The sequence below is a fragment of the Solea solea genome, chromosome 1 (genome assembly GCF_958295425.1).
Source record: "Solea solea chromosome 1, fSolSol10.1, whole genome shotgun sequence".
Lineage (NCBI taxonomy): Eukaryota > Metazoa > Chordata > Actinopteri > Pleuronectiformes > Soleidae > Solea > Solea solea.
The window spans coordinates 13,308,551-13,329,709 of record NC_081134.1 but is presented as its reverse complement, the minus strand read 5'-3'; the positions used below and the strand labels follow the sequence as shown (position 1 = coordinate 13,329,709).

Genomic DNA, 21,159 nt, shown 5'->3' with positions numbered 1-21,159 from the left:
ACATCACACATCACACGTTAAACATGTCTCTAACTGAAATTGGACGAGACACACATGAACACAGGGAGAAACAGCTAACTTGACATCTCAGTTGTGTTTAGCCCCATTGTACAGCATTTGAAGGCCCCCCAAGTCTCAAATCCATTTTTATTTTTGCTGTATTGACTTTTTCCTCCTCTAGCCAAAGACATAATGAAGGTTTCCTGCAGCTGCTATGACCTGCGTCTGTATATGCAGATAAAACACAGCCAAAGGAAACAAAAAAAAAAGAAGCTATATTTCAACATTGCGTTTTAATCCCGAGCATTTATTCTCCACAAAGAAAACTGTTGTCATTTTTTTGGAGCACAATAAACATGCATTATAATCGAGCTTTCAACCTTGAGCTGGAATGTTTTGTAACAGCCTGCAAAACCAGCCGTCTAGCTGCAATTATGTTTGTCTTCATATTGCTGTGGCCATTAGTTTCAGAAATGGACCATGGAGTTGTTGTTTGTTCATTAGAGGAGATTTGTTCATTTCTGGTTTACATGCTGCCATGTTCCGCCGACAGCTGTCGCCCAGGCATTAGCAGTCTGAAGGCATTGCCTCAGTGTGCCGGCTCTGGATCTAAACTTTTATTTCCCAGGTCAGGACTGTGACATTCAATGAAGCTGAGTGTGTCTCAAGTGTATGCAGCTCAATAATTAATAACCGCTCTCCCAGGTGAGCCCAAATTGGGACACGTTAATGTTGCAGAGCCCTGCCACAGGGCTGCTGCGACCCCAAAGCCATCTCCGACAGACACCTCACCTTTTGAGGTGATGCTTTCCCCCCCGCCCCCCCTCCTTCTCCTTGTGGCCCCACAGTGCATGCATTAGAAGAAAAGTTATTTTGAGCTGTAAGAAATTTAAATGAAGCCCCACATGCTAACTTTTCCAGAGCATCCAGACCTTTGAGATTAGACAGCCATCCTTAAAGCGCAAGGGTCTGGGATAACAAACGGCACGTTTGAAGTGCTCCTTGGAGAGCGTGCAGAGACACACAAGACACCCACATGTGCAAGACACACACACACACACACACACACACACACTGGAGTTGCACACAATCCCCTTTTCCACGCTTTTAACTGTGTGAACTGTGTGTTAATTAAAGCATAAATGCATGGTATATGTTTTGCCAGCGCGCTGTGTGATTATATGATGGTGGATGCAGTCTGAGTCTGCATGAATAAATAGTGCAACGCCATGAATATTTATATTGTCAATATAATTAGCAATGTAGACTAATGGAGGCCATGTTTTCCACTTGAAGCCATGCCAATTTCTTTTTTTTGTGGTTGTTTATTTTCTGGCTTGTTAAAGAATAAAATAAAGAGCATCATTATTCCCAAAACATTATGCCATTCGCGAGGTCTAGCGCCATGAATATGGCCACTCCAGTTTTACTGTTAGCACATAAATTGTTCTCCTTTGTTTCAATTACATATCTCATAACAATGTCATCGATGGTGTATTCATTTAATTGTAATTAAGGAGTTTTCACCCGCCATCTGACATAGTCTTTCCTAAATTTTTATTTAGGCCAATGCAACTTTAATGTCGCTGCTGCTGTTCCCTGTTCCTTATACCAGGCAACAAGGGCCTTCTCTAATTCACCTCAGTCAACAAGAAGCAACGAGCAGAGGCACCTTATTGGTGACTTTTTTTTGTACAGGCTTTAAAATTGGTTCTAACATTTATGAATTTCTTCTCTGTCTCCGTGTCTCCTTTCCCCCAAACATGTGCAGTGTTTGTTCAGGCCAATAAGCTCCAGCAGCACATCTTCTCTGCCCACGGCCAGGAGGATAAGATCTACGACTGCTCGCAGTGCCCACAGAAGTTCTTCTTCCAGACAGAGTTACAGGTGAGCCTTGGGCTGGTGCAGCACGGGGGCTACCAGCAGCAAACAACCGCGACCGCTAATCACTCATGACAGCTTAACAAACACTAAACACTGTACTCCGACTATCCCCTCCGTCCTGGCTGGGGTGAGAGCCCTCAGAAGGAATTATTTCAGTCAGTCTCCAAAACTCATTTGTGATGCGCAGATATGATTTGATTTGCTTATTAGACCAGCAGAGCCCTAAAATATCTGGAATTAGAGGATTAGCCGAATGTTCGTTTTTGAAGAGGTAATTACAGATGGTGCAGAGGCAAAAACACAGCCAAGCAATATGCCTGCATCTCCCCTCCTAATCGCGGAGGAGGCCTCATGGCTAAATATGAGCTCTGTCCTCGGGGAGACCATATCTGCCCTTCAACAAAGTTAGTAGTTGGACTCATGAACTCGCAATGTTAGAGAGATAATCCATTTTCTAGCAATCTTTTTCCTCTGGTCCTTGGAGAACCTGAAAAAATGAAACAGGCCTTATTATATTATTTCACTGTGGTGGTGTTTTCAAGCAGCTCTGTTTTGTTTAGGGGATTCTCCACAGTACACATGGCACACTTCTCATATCCAGATCTTTTTCTATTACCTTTTGAAGCTAAATCATTAAAATATGAGTAGTATACAACCACCGTGCTCAATCCAATCACTGGAATTTGTCTTAATTTGCCACAAGCGCAGAAAGAAACCAGCGGCTCCTGACCACTGCTTCCTAGTACACCTATGTGAAACTTGGATTACTTGGCAGCACTTAGTATTAACAGGTAGCCAGAGGATGTATCCAGGGCTCGGCTGCCTATTGATCGGCAACGATTTTCATATTGAGATTCAGGTTGTAAACACAGAGGCGTGTGTATGCCAGGAGGAAGGTGAATGTGATCATTATCTTCTGGTCATTTGAGCACCACCACTATGAATAAAACACACCCTGATCCACCAACATGCAACTCCACTACACAGAATGTTATTTAGCAAATAAAAAAAAGCACTTCAGCAGAGTCTTTTCATTCATGCCAAGGCCTATTTATCACATTTTCATCCCTCATTGGTACAAGCATTCTCTGCATTGCGCGGGTCTCAAATAACCAGAGGATGTTTTTGTACTTTTTTTGTTAGCCTGTTTTTTGCTTTTTTTTTTTCCTGCAATGAAGTGATCTCTCCCCCCCCCCCCCCCCCCCCACCACCACCACCACCACCCCACCTGAGGTGGCGTTTCATGCATGATTATATTGTTTTACACTCCGTGTGCGGCGACAAGAGCGGTACATGAAAGACCTTTGGCACTTTGTTGTGAAACAGGGTTTATGAAAGGGGGCCGCAGGAGTGAGCTCGGAGGACAAGACAGTCAGTATGCTCAACCTGCGCCATGTTCCGAACAGCACTCCCATGCGAATGCGCACTCTCACAGACACAAGTACATATACGGTTCCTCGCTGCAGTCCCACAAAAAAAACCTCTTATTTATAATGTGAGCAGAACTCTTTTGTTTTAGGATGCAACTTCTGAACTTAGTTGCTAGATTTGCCTTTTTCCACTGTCTGTAGTTAAAGCCTTCAACAGAGAGGGCAGGTTGTTTTTTTGTTGTTGTGGTTTTTTTGCAGTTGCCATTTCCCATGCATCACACTTCAAAATGTCTCACTGACACGGGGCAGTCGTTTGTCAGTCTGTCTGAAGTGGAGCTGTCTTCCAGCAGCGAGAGAAGTGGAAGCTCTCTCTCTTTGCTGGGTCTTGAGTTTGGACTTTCTCCCTATTTCTCCCCGACACTCTGGTCCACTCGCCGACTGCCTGGGCTCCTCATCTCTCACAGCAGTCGGAGGGGTCAAAGGGCCAGTGCAAGCTGGGAGAAGGAGCGGCGAGAGGGAGAGCTGCCACGGCAGGTAAAGGGAAGCAGGAACGATATTTTATTAATTTGCTGCTGAGATCCTGAAACAGACCAAAGGCTGTGACAGGTATCCAGTGCAACGCTCCACATCCTCCCCCACTGCCTCCCCCCGTGAACTCTACCCTGCGAGGGGCTAGCCAATTTTCGCCAGCCTGTCGAGATGGATGATGGGAGAGCATCCGTCTAATCAGCCCTCCTAGGACCCCCCGCCCAGCCGCCCACCCCCCCCAGACCAGCCAGATTGACTGACTCCTGGGCCTGTGTGCCCCAGAATCCAGATTCCAAAGGAGAATAATCTCTCTTGCTCTCCTTCTCTCTCTCTCCCTCCATTTCTCTCTTTCCTCTTTCTTTCACGGACAAAAAATAAGCACCGAGATGCATAGACCACCATTCCCCTCAAAACTCTCCAGAGGACGCCTCTTCACCATCACACACACTCGCACAGCCTTCACCCCGCACACCTCTCTCCCTCACCCCATTAAAATATGGAGCAAAGTCTAGATATTTCATGAGGTACTGATGGGGAGGGCAAGTGGGCTGGCTGTGCAGTACTTTCCCTGACCCTCAACTGCTGGCCACCCCTTGAGCAACTGCGAGGCAAAGCTTCACTACATACTCTCAACAAAAACTCACTGTCCTCTCATTGTAAAAGCAGCCGCCCCCTTATGAGCTAAAAAAAAAAAAAAAAAGTCCCAGGGTGACAGTAAAGGCCACATTGCAATGTGAAACTTGATGATAAATGTCCTTAGCGTTGGCTTCAGATACAGTAGCTCTTCACATTGTGGAAGGAACTGAGCTACTGACAATGCTACCAGGCTGGATTAATTAACCAGATTCATTAACTGATGAATACACATTATTACCCATAGCTTAAATGTGACATTTGTGAGGAAACGCGTCACGAGTCCAGCTCCTCTCACAATACGGTGTTCTGGAGAGCTGCACTCGGAGGCCTCGCTCCCACTCATCCCAATTCCTCCACAGACGAGACAATGACACTGAAGTTACACAACAGGGAAGATGACGTTTTTTTTCCCGTACAAGATTCCCTTGTTCCTTTTAAGCTGGGCTGTCTTTTATTCCCTTCCATCGTCTTTCATTTCATTATCATTCCTTCGGTGGAGACATGAGAATGTAAGTCATGTGTTAAGTCGTGCCGCGATCGGCGGAGGAGTGGAGGGACTGGGGTGCTGTATGACTTCTCCCTCTTCTCAGACGCCCGCAGGACACGTACCTTAATTGGAGTGTCTTTTAAAAGGATCCCTTCAAAGACAATCCAAAGCTCCCTGGCCTTAATGAGTGCCGAAAGTGACAAGAGCACATCTGCATCTTGTTCTACTTCCCCACACAAATGAGATTCTCCTCTCCCTGTGTGATAGCCATTATTGCCAAGCTGTGACCAATTCCACTGTTTTAATTAAGCATATTTATAGGCTTCATGGTCACCAGGTCAGTGTAAACAGCTATGCATGTCATAATGTCTGTCTCAGGCAGAAGAGGGGTGGGGTGGGTGGGAGAGATGGACAGTGTGAGTGGAAAGAGGCAGCGGGGAAGAGAGCAACATAGGAAACGTGAAAAGGCCCGACAATGGTCAAATGTGTCCAAAGAAATCAGCATAATGTCTTTTATCAGTTTATCATAATGCAAGTCTTTGTAAAACCACATTTTATGTATCACTCTTCCTTTCCTCACATCCAAAAATGCCCCTTTTTTTTACCTGTGTAATTATGCCCCGACTGCCCTGTGTCTCGAACATTTAAAAAGGCAAAGCGTTACGTGGACGTCCCTAAGTGGCTTTCAAACACGCCACTTTCTCTGAATATGTTGATCTGCCAACTATGACAGCTCTTCCTGCTTTTGAAAGTTTTACATATATTTATTTACTTTCATATGACAACTTGTTTTGGGCTTCTTTTTTTTCTTCATCACCCCCAGGTGCTTGGATTTCTGTCATCATTTAAAAAAAAAAAGAAGTTGCTCTACAAAATAAAAGAACAGTGAATTAGGAAAAAAGAAGGAGAAGCTGTTTGTGAGGCAGCGTTATTAATATTTAAAGCTTATTTATAATTATGTACAACACTGTACACACAACGCACCGCACTGTAAATGGGGGCACAAACACCCATAGACGACTGATGTATCACAATAGTTGTGTTCTAGTTTTGTAGGTGGATCAGAATTAGACAGCATGACAGACCTAATGATCCTAAGAGGATTTTCTCAGAGTGTGTGAAAATGTTTATGTGTGTACATCTGTGTGTTCTGTATGTATTTGTCTTTGTCTCCGTCTCTCCCGGGGTTTGATATGTGCAGGCAAACATATTGTCTAGAGGGAGACATGACAAAAAATCCCAGAAGCCTTTGAGCTATTCTTTTTTTCCTGTTCCTCTTTTGCGCCACTGGGGAAAGTTAAAACCAAACAAAGAGGAGATGTTTGGTGTGCTGTGCTAGAATCCGTCGCCGGATCTCTCCCTAAAACATGCCTCCTTCACTTTTACGAGTTGACTTTTTTTTCCCGGCAACTTTGATAAATACCATTTTAGCGCTTCTCAGGAAAGTCACTCCAGGTTTAATTTGCTGTCTGTAGTGATTTGGTTTTGAAGTGTCTCATGTGCTTCTATTGTTGTTGTTGACAAAATGCAGCAGAGGCCAAAATAAATAGCATTAGAACAATTATTCCCTCTTGAATTTTATATTCATACACCGCGAACACCACAAGTAATTTAACTCTTCAGCTTTGGAAATAGGACGCTGAATGATGCCAATTGTCAATTAAAAGCTCATTTTCTGATTTGCATCCCCATTTCAACGGGGAAACATGAGAGTGCAGGTCAGCGGTTGCATTCAGAAGTGTGGAAATGCAGCGGGAAAATATAGTCCTCAAAACTATCCACATTTGTGAAGTGGCATATCTAGTAGCACATGAGAGGGAGGGCGGGTGCAGTGGATGTAGCATCCCTACTCAAAGTCTGTCCCCGACTGAAGTGGTTAAATGTGAGAGTAATTGTGTTTTGTTTCTGGGACTGACATGTGGAACCCCATGGACCCCATCTCCCTCCCAGTGACAGGCAGAGATCCTCCCCCCTCGCTCTGTCTAATTAGAGGATGTAGCCCAGGGCTCATGTCCCAGGAAGACCCATCCCCCTCCCAAGATGGCTCCCCAAAGCAAGCCCTTAATTGGGTTCTTTAGTCATAGTCTTCATTTTGGCTGGAAAGGCATCTGTGTGTTGCTATCACCTCAGAATACAGTTTGTATCGCTCTCTTGTGTTGTTTTTTTTTCTTCTCCCTTCCTCTCTTTTCTCTCCCTCTTGCTGGTCCTCTCTGTATTGCTTTCCCTCTCCCCGTCTCCCACTCTCTCCTCACTTAATGAGGCCCCATAATAACACAGCAGTTGTGCAGTTGTTTTGCTACCTCAGTCAAACAGCGGGATCACTGCATAGTGTGTTTCTAGTACCATTCACTTGTCTACTTAGACAAGGTAATGAGTATCATTTGGAGCTACAAAGCGTCGACCCACAAAAAGGGTGGTCTGTCATCTCCAGTTACACCTCAGAAGTACATAGTTGGGGTAGTTCGACATCTAATCAAAGCTTTTCAGGCAGTAAGGATTTATCATGTATTTCAGGGAGAACATGACGAGAAACAAAATGGCACACAAGGAAGACATTCAAATCTATTGCTGTTGTCATCTTTACCATAGCCTAGTGCTGTGACTGTATGACCATGACTCCCTGGGCACCTCACTTCAAACAAGACGGTCTGTTACCAAGGAAACGGAGGCCGGTTGTGGCACAACAGGGTTTGGGGGTCAGTCCTCCCCACGGCCTGATAAGTGATGACTGTGGAGAATGCCAACTGCTGTATTATTTATTTATTTGATTGTGTTCTTCATTGGCTAAACTAGCCAGCAGTAAGTCTGGCCTGGGGGTCAGAGCAGAGAAGGATTACTCCCTCAGTGGACTGGTCAACAGTAGAGAGCGCACAAAGGGAGGACTGAGTCAATAACTGGACTGAGTTCAACACACCATTAAAGATCAAGGCAGAATGTACCACTCTTTATCTTTCACCACAGCAGTTTGGAATGATAAGTGAGCACTTCACACGGTGGGCAAGGGTTCTTTCCCGCGGAATGACCCGAGACGGAGCGAGTGTGGCGTTCACTGTCCCTCATTTCGTCGCTACACAAACATAAGCGAGTCGCGTCTTTGCTCAGCGTCACGCGGCGTCGAAGGAAAGATCACAGGTTCTTTGTTTTAGTATCAGTAGGTGACGCGCTCTTATGCGTTAATTAAATTCCTGAGTGATGACTATGAGTATGCGTCGGTCTCAGTGGTTTTGCGCACACTCCCCGTGCTCCAGATGCAGATACCCAGACTAACTGTATGTCAGCCACGCAGGGTAGGAGAGAAACTCGGGACTGACTGATAAGGCTTTTTAATCAGAGCTTAGAGGGGGATGTTTACAATTTTGACTTTTCTCTCAGAATTTTGATTATAGATAAACCAAATAAGACTCTGTAGCTGCAGGGGTTAAAATAAATGTGCTTAACTCCTCTAATTAAAGCGTTTCATTAAAGAGTAAGCTTTACTGTAAGTAACACTTACTTGACTCACTTATGCATTACAGAGCAGCATGGCTACAGACATGGCTTTTTTTTTCAGTTTTCCTTTTTTTTTTTCTCCATTCTTCCTACTTAATAATTTATAGCAGTTTTCACAGAGAATACCCCGAAATCTGTCCTTAAATGGGACATTTACAGTGTTCATATTGTTATGACATTTCATAGCCTAATCCTTTATTTCAAGAGGTGTACTTAGGTTCATATTTTGAGTTGGACTGGGGTTATTTTACATTATACTTTGTAAACAGCAGCGATCTCCTTTGCATTCGTAGCTCTGTAAATATTCATGCGTTGATTTATGTCTTTGTGAAGCTTCAGATTGTGCAACTGATAATAATGAGATCATCTCATTCATGTTGTCGACATAACGTAATCAGCCATAATTTGTCAATTCCCCGCTCGGCTCGACACGTATGTATATCGTGCACGTGGCTCCGTTTGTCGGAGAATCCTTAAACACCGTTCTTGTGCACTCCGCTGTCTAACAAGTCAGTAAAGGCTGGGTTTAATGTTACACGCCGGATAACAATGTACTTATTAACATGTGCTTTGCACGCATTAACGTTATGCTAATCAAACGTTGTGAGCATCGTGGTTAATCTTTACATCCTCTCTGTGTGATGTCGGACCATGTGAAGATGCTCTTAAATGCAGCGAGCTCAGATGAAAGAGTCCGCTAGTCTTGTTCTGGGGAGCTGATGTAAGAGGTGCACCTTTGTTGCCTCACCGGAGACTGGGCACTATCGATAGAGACCAGAGCAATGGGGAACGACATAAAGAATGATTAGTTAATAAATCAACTCCCCAGCCTACTTGCACTTTCCTGCTCTCTGCTCTTCCCCAATCGTTCCCCATTTTTTTTCTTCCCCGTCTCCCTGTCTTCAGTGGCGTTAAATTCCTAAGACATATTGCACCTGTTTGCATGGGTACACAAGACCCCTGCTGGGTGTTCTCCCTCCTCTTCCACTACCCCTGAGGGCGTTGCAGTAGGGTGATGTAATCAGATGAAAGTGGTGGTTTAACAGTGGCACAGAGCCGCCGAGAGAACAAGAGATGAGGAAGAGGCTTGCTCTGAGCCAATGCAGCCAGTCTTCATAAGGGAGAAGCGGGTGCACATTATTGATCAGGGCAAAATTTAATTTAGTGGAGAATTGACTGCTATGGTTTACCTGAATACTGCTGGTTACTGGGCCCTGCAGCAGGCCTGTGTGGCCAGCAGGTGGTTGAAAGGATTGCGGGGGAGATTAAGGGTTGGATAGAAGGGAAGGAAATGGACGATAAGGGGAATGGCAGAGTTTCAGGGGGAATAGGATGGCATTGAAGGAGGGAGTTAGGATAAGAGCTAAAAGGCTTAATGGAGGGCACCTAATCCTAAATTGCAGTGATTCTGGTGTGACACCATTAGTGACATCTTCCTAAAAGGAGCACTGGACAATTTGGACAGTGTCTTAAGTAACGTGTTGAATTGTGCATTTCACATCTAATTCCACTGCCTTGGTTGATTACTGTATTTAAAAACATACCCATGCAGCGCTGAGGCAAAAGACACTTGGAAGAAGTTGAGAAAGCCGAACAGAGGAAAGTCAATTTGCCACCCCCTAGTCCCACTTCTCCCCCACGTACCCACACAGAGAACAGTTTATAGCTACTCTGTGGAGTTCAATATCCACAGAGATAAAGGTATCTTCTTCATTTTCTTTTAACGTCCCAACTACCCCCCCCCCCCCCTTCTTTTCCTCTATTTCCCTTTAGTCTGCATGGCTGCCACAGCCACTGAAGTCGTTTAACACCGTCCTTGAGAAAGCCCTCAGTGAGAAAACTCCTGGCATGTTTAAGGAAAAGGTAGAATGCAGTGTGTGTCAGACAGAGCTGGGACATGCGGGGTGGGGGGGGGGGGGGAAGGGGGGCTAGCCATTCCCCAGAGGGGTTATTTTCCCCTCTAATAGCTGTTACGAGCCCTACATTATATCCAAGGAGCTACATTCCTTTGGGGTCCACGGCACAGACACGCGCGCACACACACGCGCGTGCGTGCACCCACTCACACATAGACACACCTAGATGCACTGGCACTCTCACACAAAGGCATGCACACTCAGTTGAGCACAAATTTTCTCTCTCTGTTTCTCTGTCTTCCACACACACACACACACACACACACACACACACACAGTCCTAGCCGCTTTGCTCTCCCCGTGTCAATATCCTGCCATTTGAAGTCACGTACTGCAGGGGCTTCTGGGAGTCGCCAAGGAGCCAGGCTGACGGGTAATGGGCCGCATTCATTAATAAGGTTGCCGTGCTCCTGTCCCTCCTCAGCAACACCAAGGATGTCTTCACCGGGGGGTAGGGGGCTGGCGGAGTGTGAGGAGGGGTAGGTGGAGAGAGAAAGAGAGAGAGAGAGAGAGAGAGAGAGAGAGAGCATCCCATGGGGAGTTTCCTCCCAGACTCACTTAAAGGAGCTTTATTTCAGCAAGAGCGGAGAGAGTAAAGCAGAGGAGCTGTCCGGGGCCGCCTCTTTAAAAAAGGGAGAGCAGGGCCCAGGTGAGCCATGCTAACCCATACAGGGGTCACACTCCTGCTCTCCGTCAAGCAGCTTATTACCCCACCTGTCGGGAAGTAATCGTCCTAGCTGAAAGGAAAGCCGTCAAGGTGTTTAAATGCTTTATATGGAGGCAGTTGAAAGGGTAAAGAGGGAAAGATATGAATGCAAAGGGGGCTAATAGTTATCTCCCAGCGCTGCCCAAGGGACTCTGTACCAACATGACTGAAGGTGACTGCATTGGTAAACCCTCGCACTGAGGCTGCGGGGTAATCATTTTAGATTGTTTATTTGTCTCCCAAGTTGTTTCAAAAACTAGTATAAAGTGTTATTCTGTGTGTTTGTTTGCTTGTTTTTGCGCCGGACAAAAGGCATGTGTGCACTGAGGTGTGTGTGTGTGTGTGTGCTCATGCATATGTGTGTGTGTGCGCTGATGACTCTGTGACAGGTGTGTCTAGTCCATGCCAGTTTAGAGAGTCCTAGGCCGTGTTTTAAACAGAGCGCAGCAAGTGGGGCATGTAGTTTGCATTAAAGGGATTAGCAGTCACTTCAAAAGATGACCTGGATTCAGCCCACCAGGGACACCAGTTACACACCCCCTGGTCCACACTCTCTTTAAAGAACCTGGCACAGCTGCCCCACTACAAACACTCTCAATGGTCTCTGTGTGTGTGCCTGCATAAATTTAGGAGATGCAGCAAAACAGAGTGATGTTGTCAGCTTATAATCCTGTCATAGTGAATTTTGCACCTTTACATGTTACCAGAAGTGTGGTAATTCAGATTATTTGCAAGCTCACCTGCCTGCTTGATGTGTTTCTCAAACGTCTCTTTCCGCGCCGTACACGCGATGCACATTCAATACCTTTAAGTGCAGGATGAACAAGGACACCTAGGAAGATACTATATATCCATCAGGTGTGTCAGTGCCGTGTTATGGATTTGTTTCCATGGACACTGGACACAGCCTTTAATCACAAAGCGGAGTTTCTGAAGAATTGGATGTTATCTATTAGTGGTCTTGCGCTATCCATAATCCTAAAGCCAGCTGCCATTGATCCACAGGCAGGTGAAATGCCTGTGCAAGTTAATTGGATCTGGATAATGATATTAATGATGATGTACAAATGTCAAGCCGTTCGAAAAGCAGTGCCTGTCAATTGCAAGATGTAACCATAGTTCAGTCCCTGGTCTGAAAGAATAATATTAACACTAACCTTCTTTTTTTGTGTGCTCTTGCAGAACCACACATTGACTCAACACAGCAGCTAACATGGCGGAGATCATCACTGTGGCCAACAACAAGGATCACATGATGCGGCGAGTGTCTGAAACACCAATTACCGTCAGTACAGTTTTCCACTGACTGTCTTGCACTGAACTTTCAATTCAGTTACACCACAAGGAACCATGCCACAGCAAAGAGAAAAAAAAAGGCTAAGAAAATAAAAGAAAGAGGGGGAAAAGAACATAAAAGAACCCTCCCCCTTCTTTACTGACCATTGTTTCAAAAATAAAGAAAAAGCCAACTTGTTTGTACATAGAATTCTTCATGTGTTGCTTAACTACAGCTATATTGCAATCTTATACAGTATTTGCCAATGTACAGTTCAAAATGTTTGTCCAAAAAAAAAAAAAAAGAAAACGGGAGGAGCGGATCAGTGATGTTGTTAGACAGACCAGATGTGACTCAACCAGTTGTGTAAAGAAGAAATATGGTGCCTCAGAGAGTGTAGGGAGCTGTAGAAACCGGCACATTTTGTCAGGAGGACTCTTTTCATCAGCACCTCTCCCACTGCGCGGTATGTCGCTCTGTGTCCTGACATGGTCAAATCATTATGGGCTAGGAAAGCTTGATTCACCAGCAGAGGGCTGCGATCTCGTCCGCGTGTCTGCCGTAACACGGCTACCAGAGGTGCCGGCTGAGAGCGGCGGTGCGACTGATCTGCGCTGTCCGTGCTGGGCTTTCGATGAAAAAAAGAAAAACAAGAGTAGAGAAGGGAAAAAAAAAAAAAAAACAGGACAGGATGCTGATATATGCAAACGCAGTGACACAGATTTGGAAAAGGCTAGTTCCTCTGGTTGGCTCGTGAACAGAAGCTCCCATGTGGCTCCAAGAGCATGGGGGAAATCTTCAGCCCACTGACTCAACCTGTACATTTCTGTTGTTAATGTTTACTGCTCTTTGAAGCCTGGAGATTACTGGATTTTTTATTATTATTATTATTTTATTTTATTTTCTTTCTCTACTTGTTTTCACTATATATGGGAGAGTAAATCCACTTGGATTTGGGATCATGGAGACTGAATGCAAATTCAGTCTTCCTCGCGGATGTTCCCGAGCCACTTTGTCCCTGGCTCTCCTGGAGAGTGCCCGAGTGCTCTCCTTGTTCCTTTGCAGTATCCCATTGCTCTCCGCTCCAGCTGGACGCCACTGTGGCGCTGTGGCATGATACAAAAATCATTCTGTTCTGTAAATGTTTTGCATTCATTGAACCTGAGATGCACTTTTGTATGAAACTTTAATGTTTTGACATTTTGATTGAGAATTTGTTCGTACACAGTTTACAGGAAATCACCATCTCCTGCAGCTAAAGGACAGTTATCTCCGATGTTATTAAAAATGTATTGTACAAATATGGAGTTCTGTATTTGGCAGACCTCGTTTTTTTGTGTTGCACATGTGATGGAAATATTAAAAACTGTATGAGGAAACGCCTCCGATGTCCCTTCATTGTCTACTAACTAAGCACGCATGTACCTGTGTGTACGTGTGTGTCTTGTGTATATAATTAACAAACAAGACCTATGACAGCATAAAAGCGATCATCATCAAAAGCTTACACTGCTTTTTTCATTGTCTCAAATTGCATCCTATTTTTCCTGGCTCCCTTGTGGCTCTCACTAACGAACATCTGAGCATCTTAAGGGAGGTCTGTGTTATTAATGACTCCATTACCCATCACCCTGTGCGGTCCCATTCTACACACCCTTGCGCTAGGTCTATTTAGGGAGCCTCCAGCACTCCGGGGGAGCGAGGAAAAGATTCTTCTGCCTTTGCCGAATGGGACAAAACCCATGCAACAACATCTGTCTGTCTCAGCAAATGATTCATCACTGGTGACACACACACACGCAGCATAACATTTGCTGGAGCTTTCGGGTTTTGTTTTGAAAAGACGCTGCTCCAGCTCAAAGCGCTGTAACTAGGTTACACTGCGAGAAACAAATGACTGTAAAATCGAATGTTTCGCGCAAGAAGTGCATCTTATTATAAACTTTAGGTAGGAAACGCTGTACACTTCACGTTAACACATTATTAGAGTAATATCTACTGTTTTGGTTTGACTTGAACAAAACTCGTTTGAGTGATCGGGCTGTAGCTTGTTTATTCACATAAAATGATTTTTATTGTTTTATAAAACATTTGTGGAGTTCGGGTTGGGGGAAGTTTGTCTTAGTTGATTTTTTTATTATTATTATTATTATTTCAAGCAGAACATCAAATGTGCATGTTGTCTGTCATCTGTTAGCTTTTATTGCACGACTGTAATGAGGATCAGATGAGGAACGGACAGGGCCACTGGCAGCGAGATGTTTCCACAATGGAGACGCAGCCCCCCCTCGTCCAAATCAGAGATGGTACATTCCAACATTAACTGTCAAACTGAATGCAAGCTGGGCATCCATTAAACAACTTTGCTAGCATCTCCCTGTGCCAGGCACTTTTAATAAGCTTCAAGGGCATTTGAACGGGTCCAGAACTTTGCTTTGCCAGAGATGGACTGGCCCACATCATCCATTACATTAAATTGGGTGGCGGCCTCCAGCTCATATTTATGATTTAATTAAATTCACTTGCGAGGCGTATCAGAACCACTGCGGCCTCCCTTTTAAAGCCAGCCTAAGCAGCAAAATGCACACACACACATGGCTACACACGAGTGCGTACACAAGCGTTGTGTTTCTGACACTCGCCAAGTGTGAGACTTTGTGGGCGCTTTGGCAGGGGCGTTCTCAAGGGTTCATTTAAAGCAATATAATTACTCAGCCCCCAAGTATTCTTCCATCAGAAAGCAGCAGAATAGAAGGCTTGTTCAGAGATAAGTTAGCCGGACTGATCCTCCATGGTGTCGTCGCCGGGAACGTAACCTCAGTGCAATTGGCACTGAATGCTGCTGAGAGCCTTGGCCAGGCCTTATTGAAACTGGACAATCAGGGCCAGATGTTTGGAGCTAGCGGAAATGCCATTGTTCTTGTCCAGGTTGTGTGTAAAATAGCTTTTCAGTTTTTTTTTTTTTTTTTTTTATTCAACGCTCTTATACCCACAGCCCTCAAGAGAAAAGAGGCAGCCTCATGTTAAGACAATATCAAAGAATTATGAGTTCCTACTCAACCTGGGCAGTGTGTTGATATCCAAAAGAGCTAAAAATGGGCCACTTTATCCTGTCTAAACAACCAACACACATATAAGTATGCATTTAGTGCTTGTCCCTTGTGCTCCGGTGTCCTTGCAGTTGGTCCTCTTTGGTGCAAAATTTAGTTTGGTGAAAAGTCTACATTGTTAGGCTGTGCATTCCTCCCACTGAAGGAGACCTCAGAGACCTCTTATGGCATTCAATATGTGCGCCCAAGCATGAGATCCAGATCCATTTGGCCAGGAGATCCTCTGGGAGTGTCTGGGGTAACCCAATCTCTCACAACGGCACTTCACATCCACAGAGCCATCTCTTCACTTCAGAACGGTGTCAGCAAAATGGACGCCTCGAACATCACGTTTGTGTTTGTAGATCGAGCACAAGGGTCTTTGCTATTTGGCGTTTGTGTATTTCTTGTGGAATTGTAAGTACATCCTACTCTGAAGTCTGTAAAATTTATAAATGAGCATCTTATATGTCATTGTGGAAGTATTAATAATGGTAAAAAAAACAACATGATTTAAAATACCTTTTTCCCCGACAACAGTTCTCGAGTGATAATTCAGCCAGTGTTGTGCAGTAATGCATTAGTCAGTAATATATTATTACTTTACACACTAACAAGTAATGTGAGGGATTTAAGAAACAGCAGTAATATCAGATGTAAAGCTGGGTTACAGAGTGTGTGTTGTGTCCTTTCTTATAATAACACAAATGCACAGCAGGTCATGGCAGCTCTCCCTTGACAAACAGGTGCTTAAACGCAGATGGAAATTGATGGAAATTTTTTCCCGCTTAAATAATTGCCAGTTCGCATTGACGGTAATGTGCAGAAAACACTTAAAGTTTGGAGAGACTCCTGCGTTGCATTGAGGGGCTGCCGTGTTTGCTCTTCTGCAGTTTGACCGTGTGTTTTTTGTTTTGTTTTTCAGTTTGATTAGATTGGATGTTATTCCAGAAAAAGTGAATAGAGTGACTTCTTTTAAGCCTCCAACTTAATATACATGTTTATGGCTACTGATTACAAAAGTTAAAAAAAACTGAAATAATAATAATAATGTGTTCTAATATTAAAATCAAAACAAATACATCACTTTCTGAATGCATATGCAAAAATAATATAGTAATATAACAAGTAATACAACTTATTCCCTTTTATACCAAATAATAAGTGACATTATTACTTTGTAATGGAGTAACATACTAACTAACTGGGCTGGACTTGTAAATATCACCTTCTGTGCATAGTCATCTTCATCCTGCACCGCAGTCTACACACGAGTACCAAACAAGAACATGTTAATAAATGTATTTTAGAAATAAAACCTTCATTCAGTGCTTATTTGTATTGGAATGATGCAGCTGTCTTCTCTCCGTTCCATGTCATAAACCATTTGTCACTGTCAGGGTCACTGAGGATTGGAGACTATATGCCAGCGCACAAGGATTACGCCCTGCATGAGTCGCCAGTCTATCAGCGAGTTTCCACAAATATAGACAAACAAACCCAATCACACTCTTCCCTCCTCTATCGCCCCTCCTAATGATCCCCCCTGTCTCCTGAACTGGGAGAACTGAAGGTGAGTATCCGCCTCCAGTCATCTCCCTCTGCCTCACCAAGACAGACATCAGATTTTTTTTTTCTTTTCTTTCCTTTTTCTTTTTTTTTTTGATGGGATGGAGGGAGGATTTTCAAAAATGTATTAAACACCAAGCAATAAAATATAGACCAGGTGGGGTCAAAATCACTGCAACTCTCCAGGCTCCACAGCCGGTGTGGCTGGCGTGATGAGGTGAGGACAAAGAAGAGGAGTCTAACAAGAGCAGAGTAAAGGGAAAGAAAGTATCAATAATGCAGCGTACACTGTATACAGCTGAGAGAAAAATGGAAAACACACTGCCTGGAAAAAAAGGCACTCTGGATTCTGGACTGAGTCATTTTTTTTTTATCTCAGTGCCAGAACATGAATTCATTTGTTAAATGATTTGATTTTATTGTCAGCTGTTCAAATGGTTGCGTGTGTTGCGAGTGTGTGTGTGTGTGTGTGTGTGTGTAACCACACGTGCATAAAAGTCTGCGCAACACTATTTAGTCTGGTTGATGTCTTTAGCCGTGTTTTTGTACTGAGCAGAAATATCTGTGGAGATTACGTTAATGCTGATGTGAAGGAGCCCAAAGTGAAATACAAATCAGAGAATGATGATGTTTCATTTCTTTTTCACAGTCTGGAAAGCCACTCATTTTGACATGTATGTTCCTGTGATTGGATCATTAGTGATGAACAAGGCCCCGTTCTCTCTGTGCTTTTCTGCACACGCTCTCTTTCATGAAGATCTTCTTTTTTAATCTGAGGCTTCCCGTTATCGCCCATATCAGTCTCTCTCTCACCCTGGCACCACCTCCCCTCCTCTCTCCTTGCATTTCTTGTATTGTAAACAGTTCACAAAAGCATGACAGGGTCTCTGCACTTGCCCCCCCCCCCCCCCCCCTTACCTCCCTCTCCTTTCTTCCAGCTATTTGTTATTGTCTCCTCGCTATGGAGTGTGTTTCCTCTCTATCACACTTTCTTTATTCTGTTTTTTCCTCTGTGTCAGAAAAGCAAAAGTTAATTAAATATGGAACGAGATGGAGCAGCATCTCTTTAAACCATCATGTCATTAAAATGGCATCCCTGGGAGATCAGCTTAAAAGGAGTCGGAGAACAATGTCTTCCCAGTCAGATATTTATGGGCCTGGTTATGTAAACATGCTCCCTTTATTCTGTATGTATATTTCATGTAATTATCACTTTTTGTAGTGCATCTCCCGTGAGAGTGTCGAGGCAAAAAGTTGCTAGGGGAATGTCATTAGAGGAGACTATTGTTGCTGCGCTGCTATGATACGGCAAGGCTACAATTCTCCTCCTGCAGCCTTTTATCTATATTTGACTTCATCATTTAAAAATCATCAATGTCTTGTTGCAGCAGATCTGCAGCTGAGACACAAGGCGCCCGGGCCCGTTCTCTGCAGTCGCCCATCGTTATACAAACCCAAAACATACCAACTGCGGCATTCAACAGTATTTTTCTCCTCCCGCCAGCTTGCATGTGATCGTGCTACGAGGAAATTTCACAGATGATTTGCAGGTTTGCAGAGACCTTGATGCCTCTTACTCAGCCCGCCCATGTATCCATCTGTTAGAAAAGCTGAAGATCTGGAGAGAACTGGATTCCTTCAGCAGCAGAGGCCAGTGACTGGTGCTCCAAGGCCTGGGTGCCAGCTGACGGAAGCTGCTAATTAAGAGGGCTGGAGAGCCAGTGGGGTGCCTTATGAAACAGGGGCACCTGGGTTTCACAAGAGGGGGCTGGGTATCCATCACAACCCCTCTGCATTGCACAGGGAAAACTATAGTTTGCTCAGTCTCTTTGCCACGTTGCATCCTTCCACTCAAGCATAACGTCAAATATGGTTCACACAAACTCCTCAATCCCTCCCCCTGTGCTCCCCCCCCTCTCTCTCTCTCTCTCTCAGCGTGTGTGCATTGTCATGTTGTTGCATGGCATGATGAAAGTGTAGAGGTAAAGTAGAGGTGCATGTTGTTCAAGCTGAATGCACTTAAATGCAGATGCGGAAGGAAACGCAGCTGTGTGTATAGAGACACAGTCAAATACACGTTTAATGTGGGAAGAAAAAAAAAACTGTCCTATATCTATACTCCCACATGCATAACTTAATGCCCCACTCCTTTCCATTGTTCCTTGAGTCCTCTTCGCTGTAGGGTCAAAATGTCTCCAAGTAATCTAACTAGCTCTGACTTGAGGGACAATATAAGGTCTGCCATGAGTTCTGTCATTACTGCTTTACCCACCAGAGGCAGATACAGCTCTCAGCCACCAGTGAACCTGCCATATTGCTATCCAACCTGACCTCACAGACGCAGTAAACCTAAGTGAACCACAGTTTCGAAAGTCGACAGCAATAACCACTGCAGAATTGCTTTTAATCAACGTCTGAAATGAGGGTGACTTGAAGCGTTGCCCCATGCTGATTAAATGTAATTGTTTAATTGCCAAGTGCTGGGAACCCATCCTAAGAGGATTCCAATGGAATTATTTAATCTCTAGTCAGGAAGTACACTGCAGGAAAAAGCACGGCGCGAAAAACAGAAGAGCGGAAAAGGCACGAAAAAAGAAAATCAAGCTGAAATACTCAGTTTCCTTCTTCCTGAGTGTATCGCTCATGAAATATTAAATGTAGTTTACATTTGCTTTGCTGGGTAAGTGAACAGTGTGTGATACTTTATTTTCAAAAGAGGTCAGAGTTTTAACTTGTATGTTTTCTTTTCTTCACATTTAGACTTTTCACTCCTTCTGTCTGTTGTGCTGCAAGCCGTCCGAGTGCATGTAAATGTTATTATAAACATTATTATAAACATGTCACCTCTTATAGTCGGACATTTTTCAGCATCAAGATTCTAACAAAGCTCCAAAATTTAACCTTTAACTAAACAGAGATTCTCATGAGGGAGTTATGTAGGCCCCCCCCCCCCCCCCCTGATCACTGACTGCGACTCTGCTAATGGACCTCTATAATCTTAAGGGGCACAGGTGTACTCTATTTGGGGTCACAGCTTTTTAGATACATTGCTCGGGGTCATAGACACCCACATACGCACTCCTCACGGGGACAGACAGAGGGAGAGACACACAAAACATACACAAAATGATTACTTCCCATCTGTATTTTTCACGGTGTTATCCCACCAAGACCGATTTAAGCAGGTATGATATCCAATAACATCACAGCGAACCAGTCGCCAATTGGTTTGGCTCTCCTGCCATGACATTTCAATCTATCAACAAAATCAACGGCAGTATTCCGGCTATAACTGCACACCATGCGAGCACTTCTCACAGTGATATAGCTTTTGCTGTCGCACTGAGATACATAGAGAGGAAAGTCTGGCTTGCCATTCTGCTGATAAATGCAGTTCTGTCACCCCAAGGGAAATGCGCCTGCATCCCTCTGGTCAGAAGTGTGCTTCTGTCCCCCCACCATGCCACGGGCGGAGTGGGACTGAGCAGGGGGGAGCAGAGGCCTGTTCCCTGCAGCTGTGCCCTTATTCCCAGCACCTGACCACGGGCCCAGATGTGCACACAGGCAACAGCAACAATTTGAGCAATGTAAGTCCCCGGTGGGACCCAGGCACCTGCAAACGTAACCCTACTATCTAACATGATGGCATAATTACACCTTTAATAAGTCTGCATCTGGAAAGAACTTGTTTAATCTATCATATCGTACCTACCCAGACTGGAGAACAATACAAAAACAGTATACTGCACTCTCAGCATTTCATCTGCACATCAAACAAAAGCCACTCTGCACTTGGCACTGACCCAATTAGCCATCAAGAAGACAACAACTACGAGACAGAATGCTGGTATGCATTTGTTACAACACAGTGCATTAATTAAACAGTTTATTATTGTTGTTGTTGCTGTTATTTAATGTCTCACTGTGCGTAAAACCTGTATGCCCATTACATGAATGTGTTTATTTATTTTCTTTTTTTTTCTCTAATTATAAGTCACTTAAAATTAACCCATAATTGCATTTTTTTTCCCAAAAAAAACATTTAACAAATCATTATTCTTTTAACTAAAAGAGACACTAGTCTTGTGCCTAATTTCCACAAATAAGAACACAACAATTGAATAGCACCACCGATTTCTATAGAAATATGTAATTATTATTCATTTATATACCTTTGAACCCATCGGTCTTAGAGGAACAACAGAAACG

At 44.1% G+C, this 21,159-nt stretch overlaps 1 protein-coding gene across 7 annotated transcripts in view; it reads left to right on the top strand.

Moving 5' to 3' along the window:
- Positions 1-13,671, top strand: part of znf521 (zinc finger protein 521) — an 86,053-nt gene extending 72,382 nt beyond the window's left edge. For all 7 annotated transcript variants that reach the window (XM_058622788.1, XM_058622782.1, XM_058622748.1 and 4 more), the window contains 2 exons: positions 1,772-1,887; positions 12,199-13,671. In XM_058622788.1, coding sequence (XP_058478771.1) covers positions 1,772-1,887; positions 12,199-12,228 — 146 coding nt within the window. In that variant the 3' untranslated portion in view covers positions 12,229-13,671. The remainder of the gene's footprint in view (positions 1-1,771; positions 1,888-12,198) is intronic.
- The last annotated feature ends 7,488 nt before the right edge of the window (positions 13,672-21,159 follow it).